Source organism: Gekko japonicus, unplaced genomic scaffold (genome assembly GCF_001447785.1).
Source record: "Gekko japonicus isolate JY-2015 unplaced genomic scaffold, Gekko_japonicus_V1.1 scaffold528, whole genome shotgun sequence".
Taxonomy (NCBI): Eukaryota; Metazoa; Chordata; class Lepidosauria; order Squamata; family Gekkonidae; genus Gekko; species Gekko japonicus.
Genome location: NW_015170290.1, coordinates 671,929 through 692,434, shown reverse-complemented (window position 1 = coordinate 692,434; position 20,506 = coordinate 671,929). Strand labels below are relative to the sequence as shown.

At 41.3% G+C, this 20,506-nt stretch overlaps 1 protein-coding gene across 1 annotated transcript in view; it reads right to left on the bottom strand.

Annotated features, from left to right (window-relative positions):
- LOC107116036 (protocadherin-15-like) overlaps positions 1 to 20,506 on the bottom strand; it is a 456,694-nt gene that overhangs the window by 220,471 nt on the left and 215,717 nt on the right. The window contains exon 12 of the mRNA XM_015417887.1: positions 15,800 to 15,928. Within this exon, the coding sequence (XP_015273373.1) occupies positions 15,800 to 15,928 (129 nt within the window). The remainder of the gene's footprint in view (positions 1 to 15,799; positions 15,929 to 20,506) is intronic.

The following is a 20,506-nucleotide window of genomic DNA, read 5'->3' as shown; positions in this document are numbered from 1 at the left end:
ATCAATCTCCTCTTCCTCTGTTCCCTCTGTAGGCGCCATTTTAGTTACACAGTTGATTTCAATTTAAATAACTCAGTTTTTAATGACCATCTAAGGTATCATGTATGGTTGTAAGTCCTTTCCTACCAATTTTTTTTTACCCCACAACAATTCAGACGCATATTTTCCCCATTCCTTCTCTGGCCACTAATCGACTCCTTTTTTGGCACAAAAATTCGAGGTAAATTTATAAAGGGTCATCTCTTCTCTACTCACAAACTCACAACATTGTATAGGTTCAAGAAGGGTTATTCTTCCTCTGCGTTGCTGTAAATATTGTAATCCAAACATAGTTTAAAACGGAAGGCTGTGGCTAGTTGCAGACATGGAAGCCATGCTACACTCTTCCCAACGCTTTTGATTCAGGGCAGTAACAATCACTTGGCATTGCCAAGTGCAGGAGGGGACGAAACAAAGTCCTCTGCACCTGTCCTCGCTCCAGGAGGTCCGGGTAAAGCCCAGCCCTCATCGGGGGGGGGGGCTCCAAAAGAGACAAAGGGGGAATGGGCGGCTTGGAAAAACCCAACAGCCACCCGTCACCGCGCCGTACTGGAAACGGATCCTGCAGTGGTCCAAGATACTCTCAGTTTCAAGTGGCATGGGAGATCCCACACACTGCCATCCCATGGTATCTCCCAGCAGATAGGGTGGGGATGGTCTGCACATCATCCGGCAGGGGGGTTGGCTGATGCCTGGATTAGTTGCCCATGTTGTGCCAAGGCTCTGTCTGCTGTAACCAATACATTTGTGGCCAGTTTTATTCCAATAAAGTCACGGCTGTCTTCTGGTATGCTTGGTGGTTCTGTCTTGTTGTCTTCCTGCCTCATGAGGTACTGGGCCCGTAATGTGTTTTTTTAGTTTAACTGTATTTAAATTGTATTTGTATTTCTGTTGTAAGTTGCTTTGGACCCTCACTGGGGAAAACTCCTAGCACACTAATTTGATACAGATGATTAGTATTCCCAGTTCACAGATTGGGGAACTAAAGTCAGTTTTGGAAAGCCTCCCGTAATTGCTTGTTGTGAGTCAATACTTAATTACATAACACTTTAAAAAGATACAGAATAAGTCTTTGTTTATTCATCTTACATAACTGAAATTCTAAGGTCTTGCTTCATAAACTAAATGCCAGTAGTCCACAGGGAAAGCTGTTTATACAAACAACATCCATTCAGTTTGGCATGTTCTCACAACTCCCTAAGTTAGATGTGGATAAATTCTGCCAAAACTATGCAAGTAAATAAAGCACCAAGATAAACCATTAAAGTTCATCATGAGGGGGATCACTCACACAGATGTATACATATACACTCTCTTATGTAACACGAGCAAGAAGTGCCAGAGAACGGTGGTCCGGCTCAGCTGTTAGGTTTAAATGGCTGTCGGGGTGGGGACTGAAAAGTTAAATGGATCACAGCCATTTAAACCTAACAGCTCAGTGGGCAAACCACAGTTAGGAACAAGGGTGAGGGGAACACCCTAGAAGGAGGTTACTTTCCACCTTTCTCCTGGCCTCAGCTTGCTGGGGACAGGACAATGGGGAGCTCCCCCAAGAAAAGGACTTCCTTTCCCTCTTTCTCCTGGCCATGGTTCACTGCAGCCAGGAGAAAGGAGGCAAGGATTGCCCAGAAAGGGTTAAATGGCAGACCCCCCCATACCGCTCAACTGTTAGGTTAACCCTTTGGTTTTGCTCACTGCTGCTTCAAAGGCAGTCATTTAAACCTAACAGCTCAGATGGTCTGCCACTCAGCTGTTAGGTTTAAATGGCTGGCCCTAAAGAGCTGAACCAAACCAGCCAAAAAAAGATGCCTTCCCCAAACATCGGCTCCTGAGCTCTGAACCAGCCCTAGTTTATGCTGAATTTTGGCTTATAAGCGAGTTTGTGGCCATCCCTACTGTTTTATCCTAAGTAGCCACTGTTCAATTTTCAGCCCCTCTTCAGCTCTCTAGAAGTCTTTCTGAATGAGGGATAAATGCACTGAGACTGTGGTTCACATGCATGTAAATGAGTACACATGGACACACAATGCCAGCATGTGGTTTCCGATTCATCTTCCCATAACTGCTTATCCAGATACTAAATGGTGTTACCTGAACTTTAGTTGCAGGTATTCTAGAATGAACATACAACCGGATCCATTGTGACAAAAACTACTATACTGAGAATCTACTAATTTAATATTATTCCTTTTCATCAGTTTACCAACATCCATCCTGCTTCAGAGTACACTGTAGGATAGGTTCATGCAAAGTAGACTGAAAGCAAGCATCGAAGAAACTTCAGCATGTGCAAAATCACAATAAGAGGGTGTTTCAAGAGCTCAGGACCATCCTTTCTCTTACCTCTGGGGCATTAGAAATCTAGAAAGCAACCAAAGGAAGGGGGAGTCCTGATTCACAGTCATGGCTCTGTAGACAGAAGGGAATTAACATTCCCCCAATTTTCCTGATTGAAATCTCTTTCTCTAAGCATTGCAATTTACTGTCTAGCCTTCTTTCCCCATAAAGGCTAATTGTACTTTGGGGTCAGAGGGGAAGTTTTGATCAGAAAACATGTGAAAAGAAAACAGAAATCTTCCCTTTTCAATCAATGCAGCACTGTCCACAAACATGTAGGGAGATCACAAGCCTTCATCATAACATGCTCTTTGTCTCTCTGAAATTCTGAAAGCTATACCGAAGTTGGTGAATATGTTGTTAAGGTTTCCCTAGTCATACTCAACACTAGGCGATGGCAAGAGAAATTGTTGGGAGCGGTTAGTTATTGACTACCAATTAAGATAATTTTGGTGTAGTGGTTAAGTGCACGGACTCTAATCTTGGATAACCAGGTTTGATTCCCCACTCCTCCACTTGCACCTGCTGGATCACCTTGGGCAAGCCTTAGTTCTGATAATAACTTGAAAAAGAGCAGTTTTTGTCAAGAGCTCTCTCAGTCCCACCTACCTCACAGGGTGTCTGTTGTGGGGAGGGGAAGGGAAAGGAGTTTGTAAGCCGCTCTGAGACTCCTTTGGGTAGTGAAAGGCGGGGTATAAATCCAATCCTTCTTCTTCTATATTTTTGATTCAGAAAAGACAGTGTTCAAAAAGGGCAGATTATATTGGGGAATAGCCTTAGCTCAGGTGGCAGCCACATACTATATATCCATAGCCTTAATCCATGCCAGATATGCACAAGTAAAGCCAATGTACATCCTCCGACAGTTTTGCTTTGAACAAGGGCAACATGAAAGCAATTAAACAGCTGCTAACAGGATTACAACCAACCCCCATTAAGCCAATAGTAAATTTAAAAAGATTTATCACTGTCTAAAATTAAACTGCCAAATTAACTTGTGTAAACATGTATTTTGCAATTTATCATAGCGGCAGAAATGTCTCCTAACTGTTAAAAGAAATGTCTCCTAACTGTTGATAGAAATAATAAAAAGGGTATTAAAGAAATCTGGATCCCCAAAGGTTTATACAAAAATGCCTGTACAGAAAATGAAGGCTTTTAAAAACCTTCTGCATGTCAAAATTCATCAAAGCTATGTTACATAATCTGAATTAACTGAATTAACTAAAAGGTTGAGAGAATCAAGGATGTATCTTCAAAGGAGAGGGTGAGAAAAGGGTAAAAACATTTTAAAAAGGCTTTATATAAAAAGTCTTCTGTTTCTTGCACAATGACAACTTAATTGGGTCAAGTTTTAATTGCAGAGAGTTCCACAAGGATACAAAACTTTCTGCACGTGTTCCACCAGCAGAGTAGCTTTAGAACATTTTCCTCTGCTTTCATTAAAGGGAGGGCAGCAAGGAGCTGTGGTGATGTCCAGATAGCTCAAACGAGGGTTGCCAATCTTCAGATGGTGGCTGGAGATGTCCCGCTATTACAACTGATCTCTAGATGACAGAGATCAGTTCACCTGGAGAAAATGGCCGCTTTGGAAGGTGGACTCCATGGCATTATACCCTGCAGAGGTCTCTCCCATCTCCAAACTCCACTCTCTTCAGGCACCCCCCCTCCAAATCTCCAGGTATTTCCCAACTTGGACCTGGCAACTCTAGGTCCAACTGTGACTTTTTGCACTTTAATATATAGGAAGAGAAATGCCCTTTTCATTTTACATTCTGTTTCCAACAGCAGTCATCTAGAAAGTCACTAGGATGCATGGAGACAATCGTCTTTTCTTAGTTGTCCTTATACTTGGTACTCAGAAGTTTGCTTCTTTTGAACACAGAACCTCATTTTAACAGCAATGGTTAACAGCAATTGATGGACCATTCTTATACAATTATGAAAGCAATCCTAAACCAGGTTTGTTCAGATGTAAGTCCCATGTAAATCAACAGGGCTTACTCCAAAGACAATGTTATTAGGATTTCAGCCTGTGCGCACTCCTGCTTTTTTAAAGCCATAAATTAATTATAATATTCTGTGCCACAAACTCTAGTGAAGTCAGAAGTTTGGACTTCAGATTTGGGAGCACATACCTAAGCGTATAATAAAAATGGGCCAAATGGACATATGGAAATACACATACATGAGTATTGGTTTAAACAATAACAACTTGAAGGAGGCATCCCAATTCTTCCCTGGCTATCACTTCTGATTTATTTAAAAAGTTATGTACCTAATTCTACACATACATCCTCACATCTGATGGGTTGGGCATCTTATATCACCAAAAATGAAAAGCATCAGTTGACCCATGTGGACTATTAGCAACACTTTCAGCATTCTGCCCTAAAAATATTCTGTACCAACCTATTCCAAATTCTTGCACAAGAAAAGCCAAGTGCTACCATTTGCATAGATACTGTAGATTGACAAACAGTTGTCCATGCCATTGCTTTGAATGCTGACATGCTTATGTCCATTACGGTCACAGATCAATACTGTTAAGCTAGTATCTATGTATGGAATTATCACATGGAAGAGTGAGATAAATACTGCTATATTTGTCTTGGACTTATCTGGAAGTGGTTTTGTTGATATTCAGCACCAAATCAATGCATTGCCTTAAAGTGAAGCTTTGTCTGAATATAAATTAGGGTTCTTAAAAAAAATCCTATGAATAAACAGTCCTTTGCTTAATAGCTATGTTTTGCTAGTGACTGTCACAAAGGAATGATGAGATGGTGCATGTTTTAGGACACTACTCTCACTGGGTTGGCTCTGTAGTAGTATTCATTCACATATAAACCTAAAGTGTTCATTTACTTATGGAAGGTCGCCTTTGATAAGTGGCAATTTTCTTCCATGAATGAATGGATATCTTTCTTAAACTCAATCAAGTTATTTGAAAGTGTTAAAGGGAGTAATTTACAGGTCTAAGGATTTGACCTTTACTTTCCTTACTTGAGTTCTGGAATCCAGACTTAACATGTGGCACAAAGTTTTAACCATGGATACAACTTTCTCTCTAAATATCCTGTGACCTATAAATGTGTGGGAAGCTAATTGGGAAGCTAATTGGGAAACTACCCCAATTCATGTTGTGATCACCAGTAATAACCTCAGGTCATTCCTCTACTTTATAATCTGCATATTTTCTGCTAATCTCTCTTTTTTTTAAAGCCTGGAGTCAGGGTGTTTTGACTGGGAAGCTAATGGAACGACATTCTGCTATTACACTTAACTATTTAAAATGCACAGTGCAAATCTATTTTTAGGCATTGACACATTAAGAACTGTAAGATTAAGATTTAAATATGCTGCCCTCAGATTCTATTGTAGGGTTTTAGGGAAAGTATGAGTCCTTGATCTGGAAAGCCTCATGTAGAAGAATGTTGTGCTCTCATAGTGCCATTTATGAGGGAAGCACCCAGCAATTTTTACCATGCTAACCTAAACAACACAAAAATGGTAATGGTGTGGTATTGTAAAAAGTACCAGACATAGAGAGGGTAATGTCACTGGGCAAATACATGTACAGTATCTCCTCTGGTGTGTAGAGTATTATCTTCTCTGGTGTGTAGACATTTTTTCCTAAATTGTGGCCTTTCATTAAAGAAACTCCTTCGTCATCAGGAGCACTCCATGAATCCAGCATTTATCCAGAATCTTTTTCAATTAACCTTTATTTTAGAGTCATTCATTCAGTGTTGCAGATTTTTTACCTTTTGGTAATATAGAATTAAATATTTAATGAGGCCATCCAACTGGAGGGAAAACACACTGGAATTAGATCACCATTTAACCTTGGGATGTGAAATAACAAACTACAGTGGTCAGCAGACTTTTAGAAAGAAAGCTCTCTCTCTCTCTCTCTTTGTGTAAGACATAGGTCTTCCATTAGAGAGGAAAGTATGTTTTTAGGGAGAATATGTGCCGGGGTGGGACGGGACGGACCCTAATCCACTCTGATAAAATTAGTGAGAAAAGAACACCACAGTCTGATTTAAAACAAACAAACAAACGAAATGTGTAGCATGATAAATTAAACCACCCAAAATAGCACAGAAAAATCTACCTAATCCTACTATGCTTGGGGGGAGTCAACAGTGGGAGGGCTTCTAATGTCCTGGCCCCACTGCTGGACCTCCTGATGGCACCTGGTATTTCTGGCCACTGTGTGACACAGAGTGTTGGACTGGATGGGCCTTTGGCCTGATCCAACATTGGCGTCTCTTATGTTCTTATGTTCTTATGTTCTTACTATGGAAATCTTTTCAAGATTCTAACATTGGTGACTATTCATACATTCTATATCCATAAATATAATGAGATTTTGCAGATTAAGTATTGTTCAAAATATTGAATGTTTCTTTTATAGAATGGCAAGGTTTCTTAATTGATCATTCAGTCTGCATAAGAGAGATAAAGGTATGAACCTGAAGTATGCAGCTATAATTTTCTATGCTATGGCCATATTGCACATGTTAGCAAAGTGGCCTGTCTGCCTGTTCCTGCAGTCTTCCCACTAAATATGTCATAAGCACTATTAAGTAATTTAACTCTTGTGGTCTTCAAAAACAGGGTTGCTGGACTGTTAAGTAACAAAGAGTAATCAAATCATAACTGTATTGTTTATTTAGACAAATGATCCATACTCTACATCCAAGTTAGATAGCGGGGGGATGCTCTATGATTCAAGGGAAAACCTCTATGGTTTTCCCTCGAATCATAGCTGCCCCGCCCCCACCGTGCCTGACGCAATGACGTCACTTCCAGGTGGCGTCATCGCGGCATGTGCGATTTGCGCGTGCCACAAGAAGACTCCTGTTGAAGCCAGGAACTCGCCCACTACAGCCCAGGTAGGGACTTGGCAACCCTAGGTTTGCCTACTCTTTTAGGCATCAGGCCAAAATGCTTCTCTCTATCAAGGCTTTTTATTAATAATAACTTTCAATGTTTTATGTTTTTATTATGTTTTATTTTGTAAGCTGTGTCAAACAGGTTCATCTGGACAGGCAGCATACACATTTTCTTTAAAAAAAAGTGATCACCCTTTAATGCCCTTAAATCCATTAAATATACTTCTTGGTTCCAGTAACAGGACCCATTGAACTGAAGGACCACTGCCTCTGTTTGGGGAAGTTAGCTCAGTTTGGAATTTGCAGACAAAGCCCATTCAAAGTTGAATCCCAACAGGCTTACCTGGTTGCCATCCTGGCATTCACTCAGGGAAATTGTGGAAAAAGATAGGGAGGGATTATAGATATTACAGTTCACACACATACAGAACTGTGCTTAACTCTTTAACAATTTCTACTTGTTTCCTGAAGAATCAATAATAGAGTTAGACTCACCATAAAGAGATGTAGGCAGCTTAGATCCTACATGTCAGAGTTTGAAATGTAACCTGCAGTGCCATATTGTGTGGAGAAGCTTCTTTAAAATGGGAAATAGTTGGCACATTGTAATTATGAATAATGCAGGGAAGTTAATTCCAGCATAATCTATTCGCTTCTTTTCCTTCTGAAAGGGCTCCCACTGTGACATTAAGACAAATAACTAAAGAACAGGATGATCCCTGACTAGGAGGTAGTAGTTAGAACATTAGGAAATATGTCAGAAATTCCTTATAAATTTGGTTTATTCAACTAACATTTTAAAGAGGGGAGTACTCTGAGTGTAAAGGAGTGTAGCCTGTCCATTATAGTGCTCTTTTAATAGGTTAAAAAAGAGAACTGATCACAAAGTGCTAGTATCAGCTTTTCTACCATTTTATTAGGTAGACCACAAAAAGATACTGTGGAATTCTTACCTGTGCAATTTTATTCCACATTACATTAATCTCTCGGTGAATTTGACGCCCAGTCCTGAAATTAAAATTTTGCTCCCTATAAATTGTTAATATGTATCACATCATTATCATCAATTGTATTAACATCAAAATGGCCAATAGTTATTATGTAATGCATAAATTGGTATGTCACAATTTGGTACAATTATGGGTATGTGCTGAGGGGAAAAAATCATTATAATTTTGGATCCAGGTTTGGGGGGGGTGTTCTACTGTGATTGCTTATTTTGGGATAGGACATTACCGGTTCAGGCTTCATATTCATGTGGTTGCAGAGTTTGGTACCATTATTTTCAAAGGAGAATGTACATGAGGGTCTAGGGTAGCTGTTTATAAATGTGATTGCACCAAATTTGCCCAGAACACGGTCCTCCCTGTAATCTAAAGATCCCCTACTTTTCAAGCAGATTGAACAAAGGTGTTCAATTTTACAGACATCCAAAGCAAATGACTCTCTTTGCAGCCCTCCACTGCACATCTTTCCACTGATTGCTAAAATGGCAGTCAAGCAGTAACCTAGCAGGAGAGCTCCAGCCAGCCATGGTGTTAAAAATCGAAACAAAAACAGCCATTGTAATTGCTCTTTTGTTAATCCCAATGGGGAAATTTTCAGGAGGGCTGGAGTGGATGTTTTTCAACCAAATAACACCAAACGTACAGCAGAGTGACTGCTGCCTGTCTTCCAAAAAACCTCCTGAGTTTCAAGCAAATTAGGCCAAGTGGACAAAATATACAAGCCCCTGAACAAGGTGTCCCGGCTCTCTTTTCCCAGTCAAAGGTGTTGCAAAGAACAAAAGGGCTTTGCCCTCCCTCCAAAGAAGGGAGGGAAAGAGAGCAGCAGCTGTCTATGGTTTATCTCCAAATATGATGGGCTGGAAGAGCTTTGTGTTCCTTCCTTGAAAGGATCTGATTGGAAGACACAAATATCATTGCTCAGGAAATCAGTAGAATCAAAGAAAACATGAGCATCTGCTATAGCCAGCCAGCAGCACCCAAACTCAAAAACAACACAATTTTTTTTTCCAGGGATGGTAGTGTCATTTCACCAGGAATCCTGGATTCCTTATACCATTACAGAAAATCACAGTAATGACTCAAAACAGCACTTTCTATGTATACATTTTACTCAGGAATTTCATTATACACCCCCCCCAACTGATTTATGATGACCCCATGTGGTTTTCAAGGCAGGAGACATTCAGAGACATTTAGAGGTGGTTTGCCATTGCCTGCCTCTACATTGTGATCCTGGACTTCCTTGGTGGTCTCCCATCCCACCATGCTTAGGTTCTGAGATCTGATGAGATCAGGCTAGCCTAGGCTATTCAAGTCAGGACATGCATACCCCTAGGTAAAATTATACACATTTTCCAGTTTTCATAATGTGATGGCCTCTTTAAAGTTGGCTTAGGAACTTGGGAGGTGGTGGGATAGCCCTACTAGATTTCTAGGTACTCCTATAAAAATAATGGGAGGAGGAGGACTTAGCAATATTTGTACCATACAGCAACAGGAAAAGGGCTTTAACTCCAGATTGCCTTTTTACCTTCTGTGAACACATCAGTGACAATCTTTCCTTGCCTATAAGTAGATCTTTTTTCCTTTACTTCATTTATATCCTGCCTTTCTCCCCAAAGGTGAATCAAAGCAGTGTACATCATTTCCATCTTCTGCATGTGATGAATGTTAGGCTGAGAGTGTGTGACTAGCCCAAGGTCACCCAGCAAGCTTCCATGGCTGATTGGGGATTTGAACCTCAGTCTCCCAGATCATAGTCGACCACCATAACCACTATCCTGGCTCTCAATAGCATCATAATTAGAAAATACCCCCACAAATACTGGAGACCCATCCCTTTTAATATGGTAAGATAGCTTCCCCTTTGAAATACTTTTTATTTTGCTTACAGCCAATAAATCCTAACCAAGCGTCGAAGTTGTTTAATTCAACATGCTCTAGGGTAGTACTGCTGTTCATTATGACTTGCAGAGAGAAACATTACCTTGATTTGACAGTAATGTGCATTATTCACAAAGTGCCTCAAAATAATGTCAGATGCTACATGAGTTAAAAAGAAAAAACCTACCTGCAGCTATAGGATCTAAAAAGGTAACACTATAAAGAAAGGAAAGGGGACCCAATGAATGGAACACAAGAAAGAAGAAACATGGTTTTAAAAAAGATATAAGCAGGCAGCAGTGTTAACCATGTAGAAGCTGATACTGTGATGACTCAGAATTTAAAAAAAGGAAAAGGAAAAGAAGCCAGACTAGGAACAATGAGAGAAAAAACCAGTGTACAGAAAAAAAAAGAATCATAACAATATTCAAAATATGGATGTTATCAAGTCCGTGCACAAACTCAATCAAAGGAAGAAAAAAGAGAAGAGTCAAAGATGACTCCATGATACTGTGCATTATCAGAATAAAAGCATTAGCCAGAATGAGGAGAAAGGAATGAGGTACTGACACAGGAGGAGGAGAAGGAATCAAACCAATAACAGGTACAGAGAAGCTTCAAGACATCTATTTGTAAAAGCAACAAGACAAGCAATAACTCCTTCTATGGGAGGGGCTGTGGCTCAGTGGAAGAGCCTCTGCTTTGCATGGAGAAGGTCTCAGTTTCAATCCATAGCTTCTGCAGTTAAAAGGACCAGGAAGCAGGTGATACCTGAGTTGACAGTATTGACATCGATGGACCAATGGTCTGATTCAGTATAAGGCAGCTTCATGGGTGTTCATGTGTGTTCTATATTAATATGCCTCCTCTTCCATCAGCACCACAACTGAGTTGTGCGACTTAGGAACTGAGTGATTCACATGCCTCCCTAAAAGGTGCTAGTTGTAAATATTATACCTGATCTTGCAAGCCAATTCAGATACAACTTTTTGATCAAATGGTTGAATGTTCTACATACTAGAATAGCTGGGGGGAAAGTAGTTTAAACTGGTTGAACTTCACTGTCAGTTGCTCGCATTTGAATTCTTGAATCTTTCTGCTTCACAGTACTTCTCTTTTTTTTAAAAAGAAAGATATTGCACTCAAAATTGACTTTGGGGGATCCCAATAATAAAATTAAAAGAACAGTAGGGAATCTGGTACAACTCCAACTGTCACAGTTGAGTCAGTACCGTGTGGAGTTAAAAGAATCCAACAGGTATCCACAACACTTCAAGACTTGTCCTTTTTAGCTTTGGGTCTTTTAATCTTCTTTGCATTCTCCCATACCCAGCAGGAGATTTTCCAGTGGCACTGCCTGCAAGGACTCCAGCTGAGAGCTCTTTTGCTTCATAGGATATTATCACTTGCTACTAGTTCCTAATGTGCAATGAGCTCTATTGCTGCAGCCTGGTACTTCTTAGATATTAAGTAGTTAGGGTGAACCTATGTCTCTATAAAACATTATTGCTTGGCTTCCAGTACTGTGTACAAAAGCACATTCAAGTTAAGGGCATCCTTACATACCCTTACATTCAATTGGAACAGATCTGTTTAACATTTTCCCAATAATTTATTTATTTTGGATTGGTGATGAGAGTCATAAAAAGCCTCTGAATGCACACATTAGTGCAATAGCTATAAAAGAGATTTTGGACTGGAAGTAGAACTCTGTACATGAACTACTTTCCTCTTTAGCACTAACTAAAGAAACCTAATTATAGCAAATGAGACATAAACATTGCCCTCTAAAAAGGGAAATTCATACCTAACCATTTATTTATGTATGTTGTGCATAGGAATACACTGGCCTTCCTAAGCATCTTTCATCTTTCTGGGTTCTAGGAGAAGAGACAGCCAAATTACCTTTGGCCCCACACTTTCTTTCCACCACTTCTGAAGATGAACACAACTGTTTGTACTTCAAGGTTGAATCTTATCAGAGAGAAACCACTAGCAGCACAATGGCAGAAACCAATCTGGACTAGTATGTGATGGGTTCCAACCCAATGCCAGTAAAATGCCACTTTCCCTCCCTCCTTCCCTCTCTCTAACCTACAGGTCTTGAGTAGTATCAATCTATTCTAGCTAAGAATAAAAGGAAGAAAGGAAGAATTCCAGTCAGAGAGGACAGGCTATATTATGTTAGAAAAGCTGTCTTGTCATGAGTTGCCGAACTCTCATGGTCTGAACACGGAATATAGTTTAAAAGAATGTATTTGCTGGCCTAGGATAGTAAAACTTATACCAGATCTGATGCACCCCAACAACAAATAATTGGCTGGCAGGAAAAAAAATAAGCACATTCACATTCCACATCACTGTCTACATTTAAGATAGTCTTCCCAAGTCTTGTTTCCCTGAGCCTGCACCCACAGAGATATAAGATGACTGGAGAAAAGGATTTCTCAGTGGCAGCACATCAGCTTTGGAGTGATACCACCTTGGGGACTATCTGGTAGCTACCCTACTGGCACTCAGGCATTGAATCAAGAAATTTCTCTTTACCCAGGCTTTTGACCGAAGTTTATGCCTTCTTTAGCGGTCCCAGAGGTGAAGGAGTGACTGAAAGCTGGGGCAAAGAAAGAAGACTACATTCTTTGTGGAGCAAAACAGGCCACAATTTTATTGATCACAGCTGTAGAGGTTTGATTTGGCATTGGATGGTGAATCCAGGAGTTTACTTTACTGCCTAATGGAAAACCCCGACCCTTAATCTACCTGCATAGGGGAGATCCTGCGATGGTAGCTAAATGGGAACACCTCGGCACAGGCCACTATGTGCTCCCCTGCCATCGGAGGGTGATGAGAGTCCAACAGCCTCTGAGCTGGGCATGCTTTCCTAAGCCTCCACCCCCAAACAGATCCATCTCAAATGCTAAAACCAACTACCAAAAGCAGGAGAGAGTGGAAGGACCCAAATTAAAAACTGATGACCATGAGCAATGCATGCAACCCCCCCAAAAAAGGGTGGGTGGATGGGCTCACAATGGTACATGAGGACCTCTGAGGCCCACACTCTCAGGTCCACCAGTTCTAGCTCACCCATCAGTAGCCTGGCCAACCTTCTGACTGGATGGCCATTGAGCAGAGCCACTGGGGACCTGCAAAGTTGTGTGGAGCCCTGTACAACTGCTGGCATGTCTTGGGAAAATGGAGGCCTGCCCCAGCTTGCCACCCCATCCTGCTGGGCAAAAATGGGGACCCCAGTTAAGTCTGTGGACCAATGCTGGCTGTTTTATTATGGCCTATATCCTGTTGGAATGCACTTATTACTTATAATTTCTGCAGCTTTATGATGAATATTCCAATAATATTCCGATAATTTTCAAAATTAAAACACTGATAACATTAAACCTGCATTTAAAATACTTAATACTTTGAAGATTCAATAAAAAACAAACATACATGTAAATACACAACACAAATAACACAGACAGGGAGAAAGGCCATATTGGGAATACACCAAACCAAACAAAAAAGTGTTATCCACTGCTGGATGACAATTACAGAGAGAGACAGAAAAATCTGCCAGGTGAGGGAGTTTCAAAGTTTTAGTACCATGACTGAGTTACCCATCTAGCCTCAGATGGGGACACCTGAAGTAGGACCTCCAAAGCTGACCAGAGTGGTTCATATGGGATATGCAGGTATGCTGGTCCCAAGCCACGTAGTGCTTTAAAGATCAATACCAGCACCTTGAATTGAACCCAGAAGCAAACTGGAAGCCAGTGTAGATGGAACAAGACTGGAGTGATATGGCTGCAGTATTCTGTATCAACTGTAGCTTTTGGACAAGGGATAGGAATGAATTGGTAAAATGTAGTTTGCTTTGTGGTTCGTGGCATGCCCGGTTTGCAAACCATGAACTATTAGGAACTTTTAGGAACAAAATGCTACAGACACCAAACTCACAGGGGATCTCTGACTGACTCTATTTTATCTGCCATCCAAGTTTGGCGAGGATCAGATTTATGAGGTTGGACTTACAGACCCCCAAAGAAGGTGCCCCCATCCTCCATTTCCAATAAAGGAACAAAACCCAGCAAAAAATGCAACGGCAATAGAAGCCCAGCAGAACATAATCAAAGTCCCCAAGAATCTGTACAGCAGAAACTGAGGGCAAGGGGGGATTTTTTGCAAACCCAGCAGAACCAGTGCCACTGTGGTAGTGCAAACCCAACAGGACGAAGGTCAAACCAGAGAATCTCAACAGTAGAAACTGAAGGTGGGGGGCATTTTTGCAAGCCCAGAAGAAGCAGTACAATGTACAGAGTACCCAGCAGTACCAGTGCAATCACAGAATGCCCAGTAGAACCCAGACAACAGGACTGATGTGAAGTGCAGAATCACAATCCAAGTGGGGTGGTGGTGGCTGGAAGCCCAGCAGAACCAGTGCAATATAATAGTGCCTAGCAGAATGCAGTGCCAATGGGGCAATGCCAGCTCAATCACAATCCAAGAAAGGAGGCATTTTTGCAAGGTCAGGAGAACCCAGTGCAAGGTGGAACTGACACCTCAATCACAATCCAAGTAAGAGGGGCATTTTTCCAAGTCCAGCAGAACCAAGTACCAAGCAGTACCAGTGCAATCACAGAGTGCCCAGCAGAACCCAGCAGCACCGGCATTGTAAGCTTAAAAGGACTGATCTCAAAGCAAAGTCACAAATCCAAGGAAGGAAGGTAGGATTTGCAAGCTCTGTGCAAGACAAGAATGCCAGCAAAAGGGAGGGGGGAGACCTCTTGAAACTGACATGGCTAGTTTGAAACTGACAACAGTTTTTCCAAGGCTGGAGGACCCCCCCCCCCGTTGCTTTGAAGCTTGGTATATATTTTGTCTGTCTGGAAATGTATCCATTCACAAACTGGCACAAATCTCCACAAACTGCTTGAAAGTTTGTGGAATGTTTGTGCTGCTTGACCTGCCATGAACTTTGCTTTGTGAAGTGTGAACCAGCAGAAATCCATCACAAACTTTATTTTGTCAGGTGGTTTGTGCCCGTCCCTATTCTGTAAAGGGCAGCCCCATGGAGAGTGCACTGCAGCAACCTAATCTAGATGTTACTAGGACATACACCACAATGGCAAGATCTTTGTCTGACTCAAACATTTTAGGAACAATATGGGACCCACTTCCCTATGGTGCATTCTCCCAATGGTCTAGCAACATTTGGATTGAGGAACAGTGCAGATGGAATGAATGAAGGCTTCCTTTACATGCCACCATCAGCTTTTCTGGAGGCTAGATGACATGTGTATAGGAAGGCACCACATGATTCACACACTACCTACATGGCTGCTCTATCTGGATAATACCAGAAGACACGGAATTTCCAGCAACTCCTGTGATTGTCACTGTGTTACTAATTCAGCATTTTTTAAAAACCAGGGCGCATTTTGCATTCCGGAAAGTTTATAACGTGAACCTTGTTTCATGGCTGAAATGTGAGAGACAGTTTGCAAAAGATTAACAAAGGTGTTTAAATCAGATATTGATGTCTCATAATCACAACTAGTTTAATTAAGCCCTGGTTCTGAATGACGTTTAAACCAAATTGTATAATCTTGCAAGTCACTATGCTAAACTTACCCTTACTTGACCAACAAATGCATTGGCTTCCTCTTCTTGTACTGTAACGTTCTTAGGAAGAAAAGGATCAAAGACTGGGCCATTATCATTTACATCCGTTACAACTACATTCACTGTAGCAGTTGATGTCTGTAAATAAAAGGATACAATTACAATCTGAGTGTTCTTCTACATATTAAAATATGCTACATATTTAGCATAGTCAACAATGCAATATAATAACAGAATAATGAAATCTATGTGACATCAGGGTGGTCTAAGAAAACAACACTTTCTGATTGGATTTATTATAAATCTCTCACATTTTCCAAGCACAAGGAGGCTAACATAAAGCAGAAAATATGGAGGAAGGCAAGGGTGTTATTTCTTAAACTTGTCAGAGGTCACATATAATTTCACTGTCATGGCAAAGTTTTATACCACCTAGCTCTCTTCTACCACATCCAAACTGACCATGCTAAAAAAAAAACCACAATGTGTTCCTCGGCCCAGAACCAGTATTCAAATAGCTTACCATGCCTTTTAGGTGTACAGAAGAGTATTAACATTATTCAGCTAGGATTAATTAATCCTAATCAACATTAATCAAACAAGAAATGCCCCTTGACAATAGTGATTATTGAGACTGTCTAAAATGCTTAAATTCATCAAATTGTGAATTCAGAATCTATGTTTCAAAATTTGAAAAGGAAGACTGGATTTCCACAGGTCATCCCATGAAGAATTCAGTCCCTTCCCACTCTTGAGGATCTGATCAAAAGATCTTCTGTTAAGGTTCACAAACTTCAGTGAAGCAGAGATGGAAGGATTCACCAGTTCTACCTTTAAACCCATTTTTCCCCAGTGCCTGTGGAGACTGAAAAACACTTTTAAGAGTAAATGGGAATGGTCTGGAGATATGAGCTGAATCCTGTCATTTCCCTGCTTGTGGCTTAGTTTATCACTTTAGATCTTTCCTCCCAGCTAGGCTGATTTCTATAGTACCAAGATCAACGCTCATAGTCAAAGTTGGTCAGAATGCTAACCAGAAGGTCTTTAATAATAAGAAGAAGAGATTGGATTTATATCCTACCCTTCACTACCCAAAGGAGTCTCAAAGCGTCTTACAAACTCCTTTCCCTTCCACTCCCCACAACAGACACCCTGTGAGGTAGGTGGGGCTGAGAGAGCTCTTGACAGAAACTGCTCTTTTTCAAGAACAGCTGTGCCAGAACTATGGCTTGCCCAAGGTCATCCAGCCAGGTGCAAGTGGAGGATTGGGGAATCAAACCCGGTTCTCCCAGATTAGAGTCCATGCACTTAACCACTGCACCAAACTGGCAGAATTCAGTTCAGTGAGAAGTCCAACAGACCCTGATCTAACTGGATCTTGCAATCACGTCTAGTTTTTAAGCTCCACATGACACGGGGAGAAAGATTGCTAGGAAAGTCTAGGCTAAACTAGTACTGATCCATTCATTTCAATACCTAGAAATGCTGAGATTTTGCATGAAGAACTCCCTCTGCACAATGACACTCCACTTCAACTTCTAACCCAGATTAGACTGGTTTGCTTACTTTTCATAGAAGAGGACTTTTTGATGATGAATAAATTCCTTTCTTTAATGTTCTGGGCAGGGGGTGGGGAACACTTGACTTCATCCTAGTTCTCAGAGAAGACCAACTTTCTACATGTGATCCTTACATGTATAACTGGCAGGTAAAGGTAAAGGTTTCCCTTGCTCGAAAGCCAGTCGAATCCGACTCTAGGGTTGCGGTGCTCATCTCCGTTTCAAAGCTGAAGAACCAGCGCTGTCCAAAGATGTTTCCGTGGTCATGTGGCCGGCATGACTTAAACACCAAGGCTGTTACCTTCCCACCGAAGTGGTACCTATTTATCTACTTGCAATTTCTTGCTTTCGAACTGCTAGGTTGGCAGGAACTGGAACTAGAGATGGGAGCTCACTCCATCATGCGGCACCCGGGTCTCGAACTGCTGAACTACTGACCTTCCACAGCCTGCAGTTCAGCGTCTTAACCACTTGAGCCACTGCAGCTCCTATATAACTATATAACTGGCAAGGGGACCCCAATTTTAAGAACAAAAGGGTTACACCAATGGGTCACGGAATCCTTCTGTTGCCACTATTTCCACAGTCCCCCCCTCCCAACACACTTGAAAAACCTTTTTCTTCTACAGTGGTAGTCATCCTAACCTGGGAGAAAAGTGCCTGAAGTGACAGACTGAAGAAAGTTAAGCCACAGAAGGCAGCTGACAAGCTCACATTGTCCCTCTTACTCTTAACATTGGGCTTTCACCCCCTGCTTTCTATGTGATCAGTTAGGGTCACCAGCCTCCAGGTGGGGTGTAGAGTTCTGCTGGCATTACAACTGATGTCCAGACTACAGAGGTCAATGCTCTTGAGGGAAATGACAGCTTTGGAGAGTGGGCTTTATGACATCATATCCCTGTTCAACTCTCTGTCCTCCCAAACTCCACCCTCCCCAGGCTCCACCCCCAAATAGCCAGGAATTTCCCAACCCACTGCTGGGAGTACTATTATCAATGCAGGTCCACATTTAAATGCAGAGAACTGCTATCACCATATCTAATAGTTCAGCCATCACAAACAGAAAATGAAGTGGAGAATTTATGACTACGTGGGAGTTTACATGGATTGATCTTCTATGTAAAAAAAATAAATAAATCTGTACATAGAAATGCAGCGTGTCATTCTCCCCGACATTATGTGTCTCTACGTCTAGGGAAATTTTTCGAGCATGTGAGCACCCACACTCTGAAGTGGTACAGTCCAGATACAGGTTTACTGCATCAGCTGTTTCTGAGCATCAGGTCTTCATTTGAAGAAATGTACCTCCATTTTTGCTGTCAATGCAAAAAAAGCAAAAACGCTCATGAAGCACATGAGGCATAGTAAATTCAAATTGGTTTTATAACCCATTTAAAAGCTGAACTGCAATAAAAATATGTGTAGATTTAGTAAACGGAAAAGATATGACTGAGAAATCATAGACCGTAGTGAATAAGAAGCTGCAGGCTTTATCAAACCATTCCAGTCTGTTTCAAACAGGTTTTGCACGGAAACATAGGAAGATGCTTTACATTGGCCACTCTCTCCCTAGCCTGGTATTGTTTCCTAGCAGTAGTTCTACAGGTTTTCATGCAGAGACTTTTCCAGATGTGCTACCTGAGATATTGGAAATAAGGGCTGGCACCTGTTAGTATCAAGCTTCCATCTTTGTTGGCCCTTTTCTTTCCCATTTTGTCTTCAAACATGAGAGTAGCTTCTGTCTGCTAGTTGTGAGGGGCCAAGAAACTGAACTTTTGGAGCATTAAAGCCCAAAAAGGCCAAGAGAGATTTTAAAAAGCAAGATTTCACCCTTGCCTACACCTAGTCCTTTGGTCCTTCTTCAATTTATCAGAATATCACAATTTAGCATAAAGAATCTACCCAGCATTCAAGCTTCAGGAAGAACTATGTCCACATCAGCATTTCCCACTGAAAGATTATCTGTGCAGAGTCAGCATCTCCTGCTTCAACTTCAAATCAGTTAGGTAACCAAGGGCCAAACTAAAGCTGACAGCACCCTCTTTTGTTTTAAACTCAAGTCTCTGGCCCTATAATTGAAGCCAGAATTGATGATGATGATGATGATGATACTTTAACATACTTATAGATATGCATAATAATCTCTTTACCAAGAGTTTACAAATCTAAAAGTTTTTTTTTAATCCAAAAGTGTTGTACATCAGAGACTAAGATGTGTCAACCCTGTCCATTTTCATATACTTTGCCCTTTATAAATGGAAGTCTGTAAACAGCAACACAGGAACTGCTTTGGATTAAGCAGTGTCTGTAATCACAACCCAGGTCTGGTGACAGGGAAATGTTCTAGCCCGCTACATCACATGGCTGTCTGTAGCTCTTCCTTGCAAGCAGATCACAGTGCTTACCCCATAAGACTGCCTTGCCTAATCTAGTCTTTAAAAAAGTAAAACCCAGGAATCCTTCAATCACACCTAAGAATGCCTTTTTTGTGAAGTCTATATGCTTTTTAAGATGTTTGTCAACCAGCCATTCAATGTATATAGCCTTTCTAGCACTGCATAAATTGCTGGCTTTTTGATGTCATGCAGCTGATAAGAGGACATAGAGGGAAAAGGTCAAGAGGCCTAATTTCCTTCTTGCTGTTCAGTCGCACAGTCGAGTCCGACTCTTCGCGACCCCATGGACAAGATCTCGCCAGGCCCTCCGGTTTTCCGCCATCCTCTGAAGTTTGCTCAATTTCATGTTTGTTGCATCTATGACACTGTCTAACCATCTCATCCTTTGCCGTCCCCGTCTTCTTTGACCTTCAGTCTTTCCCAGCATCAGGGTCTTCTCCAGTGAGTGCTCCCTTCTCATTTGGTGGCCAAAGTATTTGAGCTTCAGTTTCATTATCTGGCCTTCCAGGGAACAGTCAGGGTTGTTTTATTTTAGGATTGACTGATTTGATCTTCTTGCAGTCCAAGGGACTCTCAAGAGTCTTCTCCAGCACCATAGTTCAAAATAATCTATTCTTCGGCGCTCGGCCTTCCTTATAGTCCAACTCTCGCAGCCATACATGACTACTGGGAATACCATTGCTTTGACCATGCGGACTTTTGTTGGCAGGGTGATGTCTCTACTTTTTATCATGCTGTTTAGGTTCGCCATCACTTTCCTC